This window comes from Arvicanthis niloticus, chromosome 1, assembly GCF_011762505.2.
Source record: "Arvicanthis niloticus isolate mArvNil1 chromosome 1, mArvNil1.pat.X, whole genome shotgun sequence".
NCBI lineage: Eukaryota > Metazoa > Chordata > Mammalia > Rodentia > Muridae > Arvicanthis > Arvicanthis niloticus.
This window is the reverse complement of record NC_047658.1, coordinates 130,440,664-130,455,689: the sequence shown is the minus strand read 5'-3', so window position 1 is coordinate 130,455,689 and position 15,026 is coordinate 130,440,664. Positions and strand designations below refer to the sequence as shown.

Here is a 15,026-nt window from a genome sequence, read left to right as displayed (position 1 = left end):
ATAACCAGATGGCAAGAGGCTAGTACAAGATCATAATCGACAGAACCCAATGCAACTTGGCACCATCAGAACCCAGTTATCCCACCACAGCAGCTCTGGATACTCCAACATGCCTGAAAAGCAAGAGAATGACCTAAAACCCCTCTCTTGAAGATGATAGAGACCTTTAAGGAGAATATAAAATAACTGCATCAAAGAAATAGAGGAAAACACAGGCAAACAGATGGAAGCCTTTAGAGAGAAAACAAATCCTTTAAAGAAATACAGAAAGATACAATCTAGCAGGTGAAGAAATTGACCAAATTGGGTCCTGGACCCATGGTTCTCCAGGCTCCTATATTGTGACACACTACCTCGCCAAAAAGGAGCACGTCACACTCAAGATTCTTCTGACAGCGTCTTTTATTGTTATAGCTCTTTTAGTTATCAGGATGAAAGATGGAGAACAAAGGACCCCAAAACCCAGAATGTTCTGACTATATACTTTCAAAAAGACATGATCTGTCCTCATTGGTTACAGACTGAGGTCTCATTTACATATCCACTGATAGTACTTTCAGTGGGAGATTTTGCGCCTTGCGCATGCGCACAGCTGTAGACACCAAGGCCAAGAAGAAGCAGGAACAGGAAGCCAGCGCCATCTTGTAATGGCGAGCGTATAGCTACTTCAGCAAATGCGACATGGCTCCTAACACTATATCTCTCCTCCTCCTCCTTCTTTTCCTTTTTCTTGACTCTTCACTCTGCCTACCTCTCATACAGCCCCATCGCTGAGCTTTATACAAATGTATAATTCATTGACCTAATTCATTTTATGAAGCCACAGTTACTCTGTTACCTAAACCACACAAAGACCCAACAAAGAAAGAGAACTTCAGGTCAATTTCACTTATGAACATTGATGCAAGACCACTCAATAAAATTCTTGCAAACTGAATCCAAGAACACATCAAAACCATCATTCATCACCATCAAGTTGACTTCATCCTAAAAATTCAGGGATCATCCAATATATGAAAATCTATCAATGTAATAACTATATAAACAAACTCAAGTAAAAAAGTCATATGATCATCTCATTAGATACTGAAAAAGCCTTGAACAAAATACAATGCCTTTTCATGTTAAAAGTCTTGGAGAGATCAGGAATCCATGACACATACATACCTAAACATAATAAAAGCAATATATAGTATACCAACAGCCAACATCAAATTAAATGGAGAGAAACTAGAAACAATCTCACTAAAATCAGGAGCAAGACAAAGCTGCCCACTCTCTCCCTATCTATTCAATACAGTACTCAAAGTTCTAGTTAGAGCAATTAGACAACAAAAGGAGATCAAGGGATACAACTGGAAAGGAAGAAGTCAAAGTATCACTGTTTGCAGATGAAATGATAGCATATATGAACGACTCCCAAAATGCCACCAGAGAACTCCTACAGCTCATAAACAACTTCAGCACAGTGGTGGTATATAAAATTAACTCAAACAAATCAGTAGCCTTCCTTTATACAAATGATAAACAGGCTGAGAAAAAAATAGGGAAACAACACCCTTCACAATAGTCATAAGTAGTATAAAGTACTCTGGTGTAACTCTTACCAAGCAAGTGAAAGATCTGTATGACAAGAATTTCAAATCGCTGAAGAAAGAAATTGAAGAAGACCTCAGAAGGTGGAACAATTTCCCATGCTCATAGATTGGTATGATTAACATGGCCATCTTACCAAAAGCAATCTACATAATTCAGTGCAATCCCCATTACAATTCTAACCACAATTCTTCACAGACATGAAAAAAGCAATTTTCAACTTCATATGGAAAACCAAAAAAAAAAAAAAAAAAAAAAAAAAAAAAATACAGGATAGCCAAAACAATTTTCAACAATAAAAGATTTTCTGGGGGAATCACCATTCCTGACATCAAGTTGTACTACAGAGTAATAGTGACAAAGACCATCACCTTGCACAAAGCTCAAGTCCAAGTGGATCAAGAACCTCAACATAAAACCAGATACACTGAATCTAACAGAAGAGAAAGTGAGAAAGAATCTGGAACTCATTGGCACAGGGGAAATTTCCTGAACACAACACCAATGGCCCAGGCTCGAAGATCAACAATAAATGGGACCTCATGAAACTGAAAAGCTTCTGTAAGGCAAAAGACACAATCAATAGGACAAATCAGCAACCTACAGATTGGGAAAAAAAATCTTCACTAACCCCACATCTGATAGAGGGCACATCTGATATATATAGTCAAAATATATAAAGAACTCTAGAAGCTAACCTCCAAAAACCCAAATAAGCCCATTTAAAAATGGGGTACAAAGCTAAACAGAGAATTCACATAGAGGAATTGCGAATGGTGGAGAAGCACCTAAAGAAATGTTCAAAGTCCGTATTCATCAGAGAAATGCAGATCAAAATGGCCCTGAGATTCCACCTCACACCAGTCAGAATGGCTAAGTTCAAAATCTCAAGTGACAGTACATGCTGTTGAGGATATGGAGAAAGAGGAGCACTCTGCCGTTGTTGATGGGATTGCAAACTGGCACAACCACTCTGGAAATCAATCTGGCGGTTGCTCAGAAAATTGGAAATAACTCTACCTAAAGACTCAGCTATGCCACTATTGGTACATACCCCAAAGATGCTTCACCATACCACAGGGACATTTGCTCCACTTTGTTCATAGCAGCCTTATTTGTAGTAGTCAGAAGCTGGAAACATCTCAGATGTTCCTCAACAGACGAACGGATATAGAAAATGTGGTTTATTTACACAATGAAATACTATTCAGCTATTAAAAATGGGGACATCATGAATTTTGCAGGTAAAAGAGTGAAACTAGAAAATATCATCCTGAGTGAGGTAACCCAGATACAAAAGAACATGCATTTGGTATGTACTCACTGATAAGTGAATATTAGCCAAAAAGTACAGAAAACCTAGGGTACTGTTGAAGATAATATTTAAAGCGGTGGCACCCAATCTGGCTTGTTGTTATGGAGCCGCCACATTCCCAACCAGACAAGGCTTGAGGCCAAGAGTGGCAGTGTGTTCCCGCTGCTGCTCAACTCTGACCGCATCTCTTGCCAGCCAAAAGCACCAGCCCTGCCACCCAGGAGATGCCAATGTGAGAGATGGCTCTGCCAATCTACCATGTCTCCATAATGCTTGGCTGAGCCCAGACCATCCCGCCATCCACTCAGTACCCTGTAGAAATGTGACTCTAGTGCTTAAAGATTATCCAAAGGCTTTATATAATTGGTAATGCTCAATTAACAAGATGCCCACACAATTGGAGGTGTTTTCTAATATCTAACCTTAAGATATAAATCGTTACCCAGGACCATCCTGGACCCGTGGTTCTCCATGGCTCCTACATCTCTCCTCCCCTTCCTTCTTTTCCTTCTTCCTAACTCCTCATTCCACCTACCTCTCAGACAGCCCAGTTGCTGAGCTTTATACAAATGTAGTGGGAAGATATCCCACTTCAGGGTACAACCCATAGACCACAAGAAGTTTAACAAACAGAAAGGCCCTAGTGAGTGTGTTTCAATCCCACTTTGGATTGAAAAAGGGAAGAAAATAATCATGGGACACATGGGTCAGGAGGGACCTGGGTGGGAGAGGAAACTTGAAGAGTCCACCTCCAGGAGATAGACAGGGCCTCAAGTGGAGGAACTGGTTTACTAACTCACAGTCAAAATTTCTGACCCAGAATAGTTCCTATCTAAAAGAACTGAAGGGACAAAAATGGAGAAGAGACTGAAGGAAAGACAGTCCAATGACCCGCCCAATTTGGGATCCATCTCATGGTGGGGCACCAAGGCTTAACATTATTACTGATGCTATGATGTGCTTACAGACAGGAGCCTAGTATGGCTGTCCTTTGAGAGACCCTAGCATCAGCTGACTGAGACAAACCAATATACCTAAACTCATGGTTGAGTTGGGGTAGGATTGACGAAGCTGAAAGGGAGGGCAAACCAATAGGAAGACCAGCAGTTTCAACTAACCCAGATCCCAGACACTGAGCAGTGTCATACACAGGCTGGTCTGAGGTCCTTGACACATACACAGCAGAAGTCTACCTGGTCTGGCCTCAGTAAGAGGGAGAGGATATACTTATCCCCAAGAGACTTGAGGCCCCAGGGAGATGGGAGAAATGGCAGGGGTGGGGCGTGGGTGGTGGTGGTGATGCCCCCTCTCTGAGGCAAAGGGGAAGAGCAATGGGATGAGGAAGTGTGGGGGGGGGCAGGGAAGGGGAACAATGGTGGAAATGTAAATAAATAAATAAATAAAAGCAACAGCAAGACAGCACCCCAGGAACTGTGCACAGATGTTCTAGCACTTGTAGGTTAGTCAATTTATTTTCTACCTGTACTATTTAACACATTAACCTGGATATTGTGTCTCTAATAGTACAGTGACAAGAGACAACTGGTGACTCTTGACTTACAAGCAATGTGAAACTCTATGTACAAGAGAAAATCAACTGGGCACTCCCAGGATAAAACCAATTTTACACTTTCCTCAGCTCATTTGATTGAGATAATCTAAAGTATTTCGATGAGCTGAAAATGGGAAACCCAGCTACATATACTACATACACTGTGTTAAAGTCAAGATTACAAAAAAAAAAAAAAAAAGCCACCACCTCAGAAGGACCGAGAAAGCAATGCTAAGAGGAGAGAAAAAGTCACAGAATTGAAGCAAACACTTGGGAGCATGAAGAGTGCCCCATTCTCACGTGGGCTGACATACCAGTTCCTTCTTCTTCATACACTCCATGAGGATGATGAACAGGTGTTGAGCTTGGGTACGGGTGTATGTGAAGGTCTTCTGTATTGTCACCAACAGCTGGTCCCTCAAAGATTCATTGATAAGTCTGCAATGAAAACCAAGGTCAGTGAGGTCAATATAACTTCTGTTCAATGTATGTCTGTGTGTGTGTGTGTGATCTTAATTTACAGATAATTGCTCACAGTTCATAGGGTACAGTGTGATGTTTCAATATGTGAGGGACTATGCAATAATAAAACCAAGGTATTGACCACATCTAGCAGTTTGTACATTTATTACTTCTTCGCAGTGATGACACTCAAACCCCTCCCTTCTAGCTATTTCGAAAAGCTCAGCACAGTGTTATTACCATAGCCACCCTGTGCTGCAGTTGGAATATTATAGGCCATAAGAGAGCACTGAGAATTTGTCATTAGTCAGACTTACTTTTTCCAACATTTTCCACACAATGACTGTTTTGAATGTGACAATTTACAAAGCAGTACATTTAAAAATAAATCCATGTCTCAGAACCTCTTGGGGTGAAACAGAAAGTAGACTTAGTTAACGGTTTCCACTTTTCCTTTTCATGGTTAATGCCTGCTACCTCTGAGATTGTTATTGAAGTGCCTTTAATTTCTTATCTGCATCAGTAGAAATTTGTAGTGTCATTTCCCCAAAAGCTGTAACAATATACCTAATTATGGGAAGAAAGGTTACATCTCAGCAATGCATTTTTCAGCATCAATATACTATGTGGAGTATGCTATGTATTCAAATGCTAAAAACTGGCTCCCAAGATCTGGTTGTCCCCAATGAACAGATTCTCACATACACCATGTGATTCTATGTAAACCTTACTTCCCAATGTAAAGTTAATTGGTAAATAAAAGACTAGAGCCCACGATTGAGTAGTAGAGAGAGAGAAAGGCAGGACTTGAGGATCAAGTGAGGGGTCTCAGGAGAGACAAGGGGAGAAGGGAGAAAAAAGACAGGGAGAGGTGGAGGCCACCTTGAGAAGAGATGGACCAAGAACATGTGGCAGGAGAAGTGGATCCTGAAGACAAGCTGATTGAGCTGGAATCACCTGGGTGAAACTTGAGCAGCAAGTAACAAAGGACATGTGGCTGGGGTCTAAGTTAGAATAACTCACAACCTGCCCAGTCTAGTCCTATAAAACACCCAGGATTTTGTGTCTTTTATGTGGGCTAGCTAGAATATGTAATTCATTTTACATATGGACATGGGGGTGGGGAGATGGCTCAGGTGGTAAAATGCTTACTGTATAAGCATGAAGATTGAAGCTTGATCCCCAGCACCCCTGTAAAAGCCAGGTGTGGCATACACCCAGTAATCCTAGCACTGGGGAGGCAGATGTGGAAGAATCTCTGGGCACCCTGGCTATATAGTTCCATTCCCAGGCCAGTAAGTCCCAGGTCCCAATGTGAGAGTGTGTCTAAAAACTGAAGGTTGGTGGCTAGTGAGGAGTGAGACTCCAGGTTGACCTCTGACTTCCATATACACATGCATGTATATATATATACACAGACATGTGTCCCCTGACAGACACAGGCACCCCCTCCTCCCAAGTGGAAATTGTTAGGTTACTAGTTTTAGAGTTTTAGAGGAATCTTCTAAGGTGGTAACCTATCTGGCTGAAGACTTGGGTTATCACTGTTTTGAAGGTTTTATGTTTTTTTCTAGTTAGTCATAGTCTGATTCCTAGAAAGCAACATTCCCAAAGCATGATACTGCCTACTTTATTAAATCATAGTTTTTATACTTCAGAAAGAATAAAGATAGGGAGTGTCAGCATATCTAGTCAGTGCACAATTAGGTTTCAGCTTCTAATTTTTTGTTTCCTTCGATAGCCTGTTGAGAAAGGTATCATCTGTCACACATCAAATGGCAAGGAGTGAAAACATATTTTGCTATGAGTGATAACTGTTCAAAATCAGAAGAAGACCTGTTCTCTAGGACAGTAATAAAATAATATCTTTTGCCTATCATTTGTACATTTTATAGTTTATGTATTGCTGTCATTACTGAAATATCAGCAACTCTAAAGTAAAATAGAAAGAATATTATTTCATCTGATGCTGGCAGGAACCCAGTAGGCAAGAGAGTTATTTAATTTCACAGGCATGAATTTTAGCCAGATTGAGTCAAAAAACTTAGATGTGAGAATTTTGGTTTCTTTGAAAATACAGAAATATAATGAGAATAGGTTTTCATTTTAAACCCAGGATATGGGACTGCTTCAGATTGTCTTGTATAGGGTTTGTCTGGTGCTGTTAATGAGACAGGCTAGGCTGACTCCATGACAGGCTTCATACTGGCAGTTCTGGAGACTTAGGCCCAAATCTTTGTTTCTAAGAACTAGGCACGTCCAGGCAAGTCTAGGCAAGTCAGTTACTGGAAAAAAAAAATCCCCTGTCTCAGGCAGCCAGTCAGAAACTGCCTTGACATCAGAAGCTGCCCAACCACTTGGCCTGAGGCAAGGGCAATGAATGGGTCAGCAACGGTTTCCAGACTTCCACAGCAACAATTTCCTACCACCCACACCCCAGCAATGGTTCTGGAATGTCTCTAGAGATAGAACCAACAGATTAAGATAGAGGTCACCTACCCCTCCCTGGATTTTCCCTAATGTGCTTTAAATCTGGCTTGGAAGCTCACTGGGGTGCCTCCATCTTGGTAGATGGTAGACCCAAGCTTGTGGACTTCTGCAGAATAAAATGCTCTTTGCACTTGCATATTATTTGAGTCTGGGTATCATTCTTTGGCGAATCATGGACACTCACACTATGTTTGAATACTAAACACTGGCCCTCAAGATCTGGTTGCTCCCAATGAAGAGATTCTCACATACACCAAATGATGTTATGAAGATCCTGTGCCCCAAGTAATCCTAATTAGTTAATAAAGATGCCTACAGCCTAGGCTGGGTAGATGAGAGGGGAGGGAAGAAAGATTCTCAGGAGCTTCTGGGTCTCAGGCAGGGACTATGAGGAGAGGAGAGAAGGAAGGGGTTGCCATGGGTAGAGTAAATTAAGAGCACATGGCCATGAGGGTTGGCCTGACGGAACAGGAACATCCCAAACAAAAGATGGCAAATAATATCTTGGGAATTTTGACAGAGAAACAGACAAAATAGTGTAGAGAATTGATATCTTCCCAGCTCTTGTACTTAAAGCTTATTATAAATCAAAAGGTCTCTGTGTCTTTTATTTGGGAAGTAAATGACCTGAAGTGGGGTGGAAACCCCTAATAGATATTTAAAGGCAATAAAAGGGTGTGGACCCCCCCCCAATAATATTAATCACAGCACTGTCTCCAGCAGCTGACTATGATTTACCTCATGCTCTAGCAGAGGCAAACAAACAAAAAATGGTTGAAATGGGAAAACAAAAGGGTTCATTCTGCTCTCTCATTTCTGAAAGTGTTGCAGAGCTGGCCGTGCAACTGGAAAAAGATGTGGGTGGAAATGGAAGTGTTGGGGAGTGAGAAGCACTGGAAAAGGAAGAAATAAAAGAGTCAGACTTCAATGACTGAACAAGAGAATGGGAGTTTCCCTCAGGAGGAAAGTGGGAAAGAAACTGCTGAAAAGCCAAGCACAGCCTTGCTCAGTGACTTGGACTTTCAGTTTCCGGTTCCTGTAGCCTGTGTATGAGGTGAGGAGCTGGGTGGGCAGCTGGGAGGAGGACATGGCAGAGTCAGATAAAAGATGAAACGGCCTATTTAAAAGAAATCATTAATCTTGAACCAACTATACTGCCAGAGATAGTGGACGGGCAGCCTAGGAGGTATGACATCACCGGCAACTTTCCCAGTATGTGTCCAGCGCATGCCTGCTAATGGTGTGGGACAAGGTTAAGACAGGGTGACATCTTATAGATTTAAGGGATTTTTTTAAAGAGGCTATGATTTCATATGGGAGGTCCTCATCTTTTGTAAAACAAATTCTAAATAACTGGGTTACTCAAAATAGAATTATTCCCCAAGATTAGAAGGAATTGGTGACAGCTCTATTAGAGGCCATTCCACAATTGTGACGGTTAACGTGGTAGAAGGAAGGAGCCATGAATATTGAACAGAGAAATAAAATGAGGGAATAAATATAGTTAACAATCAGTTATTGGGCAAAGGGTGGTATTGTGATATACAAGAGCAGGTCCAGTTTGAAGCTACTGTAGAACAATGTTTAGCAGTTTTAAGAGCCTGGGACATAAGGCTCCAGAGGAGCCTTCACTGATTTGTTTTTTAACCAAGACTAGCCTTAGCTGTGAACAAAGCCACATCAGACCCTGATGCATGGCAGATGTGGATAGAAACCTTGGTGTATGAAAATGTGAATACTGAATATAAAAAAGTTATTAGACCATTAAAGTCATGGGCAGTGCCCATGAATGAATGGGTAAGGAATAAAACCTATATTAGTTCTCTATTAGTGTACCATGCTAATACCACAGGTCAAGCTATAGCTAGAGATCTCCAATATCAAAATGTCTGGTACTTCAATTGTAGAAAATATGGTCATTTGCAAAGAAACTGTGACCAAACTCAAGCCTCAAATCTCAAAATGCCTTGTGAGAAATATAGTACTTTCCAATGGAAAAGTGAATGTGACTCGTTTTGGAGCCATGGTTTTTCTAAATTTCAAACAGAAAGAATGCCTAGGCTTCCCTGGGATATGCAAGCAATGTGGCAAGGACTGACTCTAGACTAATGAATTAAAGTCCAAGAGAAATATCCAGGGCAATTTCTTGCCCTTAGGAAACAGCCTTGGCTGGACTTGAGGCTGTGCAGCAAAAAATACGAGCCCTTTGCCTCTTGTCAACCAGGAAATAACAAGCAGGCAGAAGTACCTCAACTAAGTATTACAGATCTCACGTACACTACTGTAGGCAGTGCTGTTCTAGACTTGGCCACAGACAAGCATCTTACTCTATCCCACCCAAATCCAAGGTTTCAAAATATCTTCTAGAGTTGGTGTTTCTTTGCCCTCTAGGATATTATAGATGATCTTTAGAAGGAGTGGATTGACTTCCTAAGGATTCATTGTGTTTAGATGAAGATTTCAAAGGAGAAATTAAAATTATGGCCTAGGTAAAAGGAGAGATGGAAATTAACACAGGTGATATGATTTTCAGCTGCTACTATTAAGGGCAAAGCCTCTCTAGTAACAAGAATAGAAGGGTTTGGAAGCACTGGAAAAATGTGTGTCCTAGAAACCAGTGGTTAATGTCCTAGAAATCAGAGGCAAAAATTGAAATTTCAAGTAAATGGTATTGAAATAGAAGGCTTGGTGGATAAAGGACCTGTTCTAACTATCATTTCCCAAAGATCTTGGAATGTAGAATGGACACTTCAAGAGATTTAAACACAGTTTCTAGGAATTGGAATGTTATCTCAGATATAATAAAGTATGTGATGTAATATATAATAAATATAATAAATATAATAAAGTGTAATATATAATAAATATAATAAATATAATAAAGTGTATAGGACTGAAAGGTCAAATAGGAAAGTTAAGGCTTTATGTGGCTGACATACCCATAAATTTATGGGGAATGTATCTTTTACAACAGTGAGGTACTGCAATCTCAGAGATAACCCATGTTGAAATTAGGGGTGCAGTGGGAGATGCTCTTGGGGAAGGCATTGATAAACATCATCAAAACAACTACAGGCTGTGCCAATTGTCCAAATACAGCACATCACTGGGATTAAATTTCCAAATTTATAAGAGGGGCCACTGATGAATACCAATGGCCCTTCTCTTTAAATGGTTGACTGAGAAGCCTGTGTGTGCAGATCAGTGGCCTTAACTAAGGAAAAAGTACAAGCACTTGAGCATCTGGTACAAGAGTACAAATACGAGCCCATGGAATTTCTCTGTATTTGTTATAAGAAAGAAGTCAAGAAACAGAGAATGTTAAGATTCAACCAATGGGTTTACAGCTTAAAGTTCCTTTACTTTTTTTTTTTTTTTTAATTACCTAAGGCATGACCTATGATAGTTTTTTTTCTTATGTTACCATCCTTTAAAATGAGCAGGATAGGGAAAGGTTTGTTTTCACAGTACCTACTTATAATAATGGTTGATCTGTAAAAAGATAACAGTGGAAAGTTCTCCTACCATGAATGTTAAACAGTCCAACCTTCTATCAATATTTTATGCAAAACTGCTAGAAATAATATGTAGACAGTTTCCTTAATCCATTATTTATTATTACATGGGTGGTGTTTTGTTGGCTGATTCTGATGCAGATACATTAAAAAAAATGTTTAAGGAAACACAAGGAATTCTGCCATGCTGGGGGTTATATATTACTCCTGAAAAACTACAGAGAGGAGATTCTATTAACTATCTGGGTTATAAAATAGAACAAAAAATTCAACCACAAAAGGTACAAATCAGAGGAGACCAGTTACAAACTCTTAATGGTTTTCACAGATTCTTAATGATTTTTTGGGAGATATTAATTGTCTATGACCTACCATTGGGTTAGCTCAAGTGTTAAGTAATTTATTTCAAATGTCACAAGGAGATTTAGACTTAAAACAGTCTCAGTTAGTTAACAGCTAAAGTAGAGAGAGTTAACTCTGGTGAAACTGAGACTGCAAGATGCATATGTGTTTTTAATTTATAAAAAGAATTTATTGGATTCTCCTATATATTGTAAAAGGAATGCTAATTACTGAAGTGTCTGCATTCTATATTGATACAAATATGTTTGGAATGGTAGGCTATAAGTCAGATTAAAATAAGCAAAGTAATTCAAAGCCCATTTACTTCATTTCAAAAAAATCAGAATAGTATATAATTCTACAGGTATTATTAGATTTTCCTGAATCTCTTAATACAATTACTGACTTTCAATATGCCGAAAGAGTTGTTTTGCATATAGAAACTGCTGGATTTATTCCTGATAACTTAGAATTAACATTGTTATTTATGCAACTGAGCAGGCAACCGGAAATAGAAACTATCCATGATATATCATTTACATTCAGTCTCGGGCTTGCAAGATCCATTAGCACAAGGAAATGAAGAAATTGGCCAATTATTAATAGGGAACATGTTAGAAACGTCAACATTTCATGAAAAACACCACGTTAACAGTAATGGTTTAAAAAAAAAAAATTCTAACATTTTGAAATAAGTCAAGGAAATTACACGAAAATGTCCTACTTGTTCTTTGGATAACCAAACTCTATTATCTACTGGAAGTAACCCTAACAGTACCAAAATAAATGAAATTTGGCAGATAGATATGTTTTATTTTGCAGAATTTGGAAAACTAAGGTTTGTATACCATATCATTTCAATGGCCAACTTCTTTGTGTTCTGAAAAGGCTGATTCTGTAATTATATATTTACTGGAAATAATGGCTATTGTTGGGATACTTGTGCAAATTAAGACTGTCTATATCTCCGCATATGTGTCCAGTAAGATGAAGTAATTCTTTGCACATTAGAGTATAAAGCACCTTACAGATATACCACATAATCCTACTGGACAAATCATAATAGAAAGATATAATTGCACTTTAAAATAGAAGCTTGTAAAACAAAAAGGAAGAATAAAGACTCCCTGGGATAGACTAAATAGTGCTTTGTTAAGTTTAAATTTTTTGAATGTTAGTCATTGTTGGTCATTTAGAGGGGTTGGTTGCTATTTTATGGTAGTTGTAGTCAAGGAAGAAACAAGAAGAGACATTAGATTCAGGGGTCTCTTTCTCTTCCACTTACCATTAAGGAATTGAAAGGATATTTAGGGGCATAGAAAGGTGGAAGAAAAAAGAACCTATGAAGCAGCGAAAAAACATCTACATAGATCCACCAAGCAAATAAATCAGTGATGTCAGGAGCATCCCATCCGTCCATGCATCTGTCCATCCATCCATCCATCTATCCATCCATCCATCCATGCATGCGTGTGTCCATCTATTCACACACCTACTCATCCATCTACCCACCTACCCATCCATCCATCATTCATTTAGAAAATTCATGTGTATGTCTGCTTCGTGGTTGGCACTATGGTTTATGTCAGGAGTATACGGATAGATGTAGTAACTCTTCCCAGCCTCCAGTGAAGTAGAAAGACATGAATTAGTCATTCAGCCATAATTGTCAGTGATAGAGAAGTAAAGGAGATGGTGACTGGTGAGCTGGGGACAACTTCTGAGGATATGGTGTGTTGCTTGACATTTGCAGAAGAATGGGCACTAGAAATGGTTGAAGGTGGTAAGGGTGACAAGGGTTAGAAAAAAATGGCATGGATAGGCCTGCTTTGGAGAAGGGGAAAACAGTAGTATGGCTGAAGTATGTGAACACTGTAGTTTAAATACAAAATGACCCCTAAAGACCTCTCTGATAAAGGTGTGGCCTCAGTTTGTTTCTACTGGGAGGTGATGGGATCCCAAATCAAAGCCACATGCCATATGCTCTCTATTCTTCTATAATAAGTTGCCTCTGACCTGGTGTTTCATCACAGCAACAGAAAAGTAACTAACACAGATGTAGTGCTTAGCAGAAGGTTTTGAGATGTTGGAAGTGTACCCTCAAAGGGCTCCAGACTGCTTTTCATGTCCCAGTCAGGAGGTAGATGGCTTTGTTCTACTCCATGTTCCTGCTAAGATCTGTCATCACACTTATAAGCCAATTATTTATAAATCCAAATATGTAAAACTGTGACCTTCACCAAACCCTTCCTGCTTCTATAAGGTGAATATTTTGGTTGTTACAGTAGCTAAAAGCTAATGTGGGGAGGAAATTAAAAGGTAAGTAAAGATGGAGTTGCAGAGAGGGTTAGCCAGGACAAGATCATGGGGGCCTTTGGAGGCTATGTTAGAGTTTATTTCTTTTTTGATACATGATCTTACTGTGCCCAAGCTAGCTTCAAATTCACAATCCTTCTGCTTTTACCTTCAAAATGATAGAATCACAGCCAAATGGCACCATGTCTTGTGAGATCTGTGGCTTTGCCCTCATGGTAGTGAGAAGTGTTTCAACAGGAGAGAGACCATTTATATGTGTGGTTCCAATTAATTCTCCCAAGACTCAAGGCATGAACAGTCATAGCTGGTCATATGTCTACTTGACAGGCAACCAAAGTGAGTAAGTCTAGAGAGTTCTGAAAAATCAAGAGTGTATAATGTAGCACATGATTAACTACAGTTGGGATTCTTCTGATTAGCCACTTGATAGGTTCAATCACTCATCCGCAGGTGTTTAATTTTGATAACAACTCAAAATTTGTTCTCTACTGTCAGCCATCTGTAATGAAACCTAAATTCTCTGAGGTCATTAACTGTTTGAGAGATCTGTCTGTCACTTCATCTAGTCTGCCAGTTTGTGAGAATTAAAGAACAATGTATAATTGACCTTAGTCACGGCTTTCACTAGTTAGGTGAGCTTAAAGACGTAATGAGTTCTACAGTTTTGGGTCCTATTTTATATCTGATGGAGGTGGTGTCTTTGGCTAAATTAGTGAGATGAACCATACAATGAGAGTAACAGACTGGAGCTACAACGTGAAGATGCTGATCACTAATGGGACAAATAAGATGGAGGATGTGGCTGTCACACATGGAATGGATATGACTGGGGGAGTCAAGATGACTTGGTCCACCTGAAGCATTGTGTTACACTCACTAAACTGCAACTGTGCTTCAACTCTCTTTGAAAACCATCTTTCTTATTATATCAAAAGGAAAATATTATTTTTTCATGTGTTGCTGTTAAAAGCTCCCCATTGTTGCCAATCTCCCCTCTTAGCAGAGACATGGCAGATATGATGCTCATATGCCTTGGTTTCATGACACTGCTTTAAGAATGATCCCCTGTAACAGTTCTTGTTACAGGAAGAATCCGGTCTAAGGTGCTGGAGTGATCTGTGGTAGACACACAGCCAGTGAGTTCAGTGTATGAGCTGAGTCTGTTCAATTCACTCTTGTCCCATGGTGTCACTTTTCCTGTGTATCACTCTGTCACCCAGTTTGTTAATCATGCACATCACAGGGAGAAATGTAAGCTCAATTAGTTATTAGTAAATACACACACACACACACACACACACACACACACACATATATACACACACACAGAATACACACATATGTGTGTTATGTATATATGTATATCTACACAGAGATACACATGTGAGAGAGACAGGACAGAGACAAATAGAGAGGAAGGAGAAAGAGAGGCAGAAAG

The 15,026-nt window shown here is 39.6% G+C and overlaps 1 protein-coding gene across 17 annotated transcripts in view; it reads right to left on the bottom strand.

Annotated features, from left to right (window-relative positions):
• Trpm3 (transient receptor potential cation channel subfamily M member 3) overlaps positions 1–15,026 on the bottom strand; it is a 514,024-nt gene that overhangs the window by 175,462 nt on the left and 323,536 nt on the right. For all 17 annotated transcript variants that reach the window (XM_076918422.1, XM_076918425.1, XM_076918437.1 and 14 more), the window contains one exon: positions 4,778–4,901. In XM_076918422.1, the coding sequence (XP_076774537.1) occupies positions 4,778–4,901 (124 nt within the window). The remainder of the gene's footprint in view (positions 1–4,777; positions 4,902–15,026) is intronic.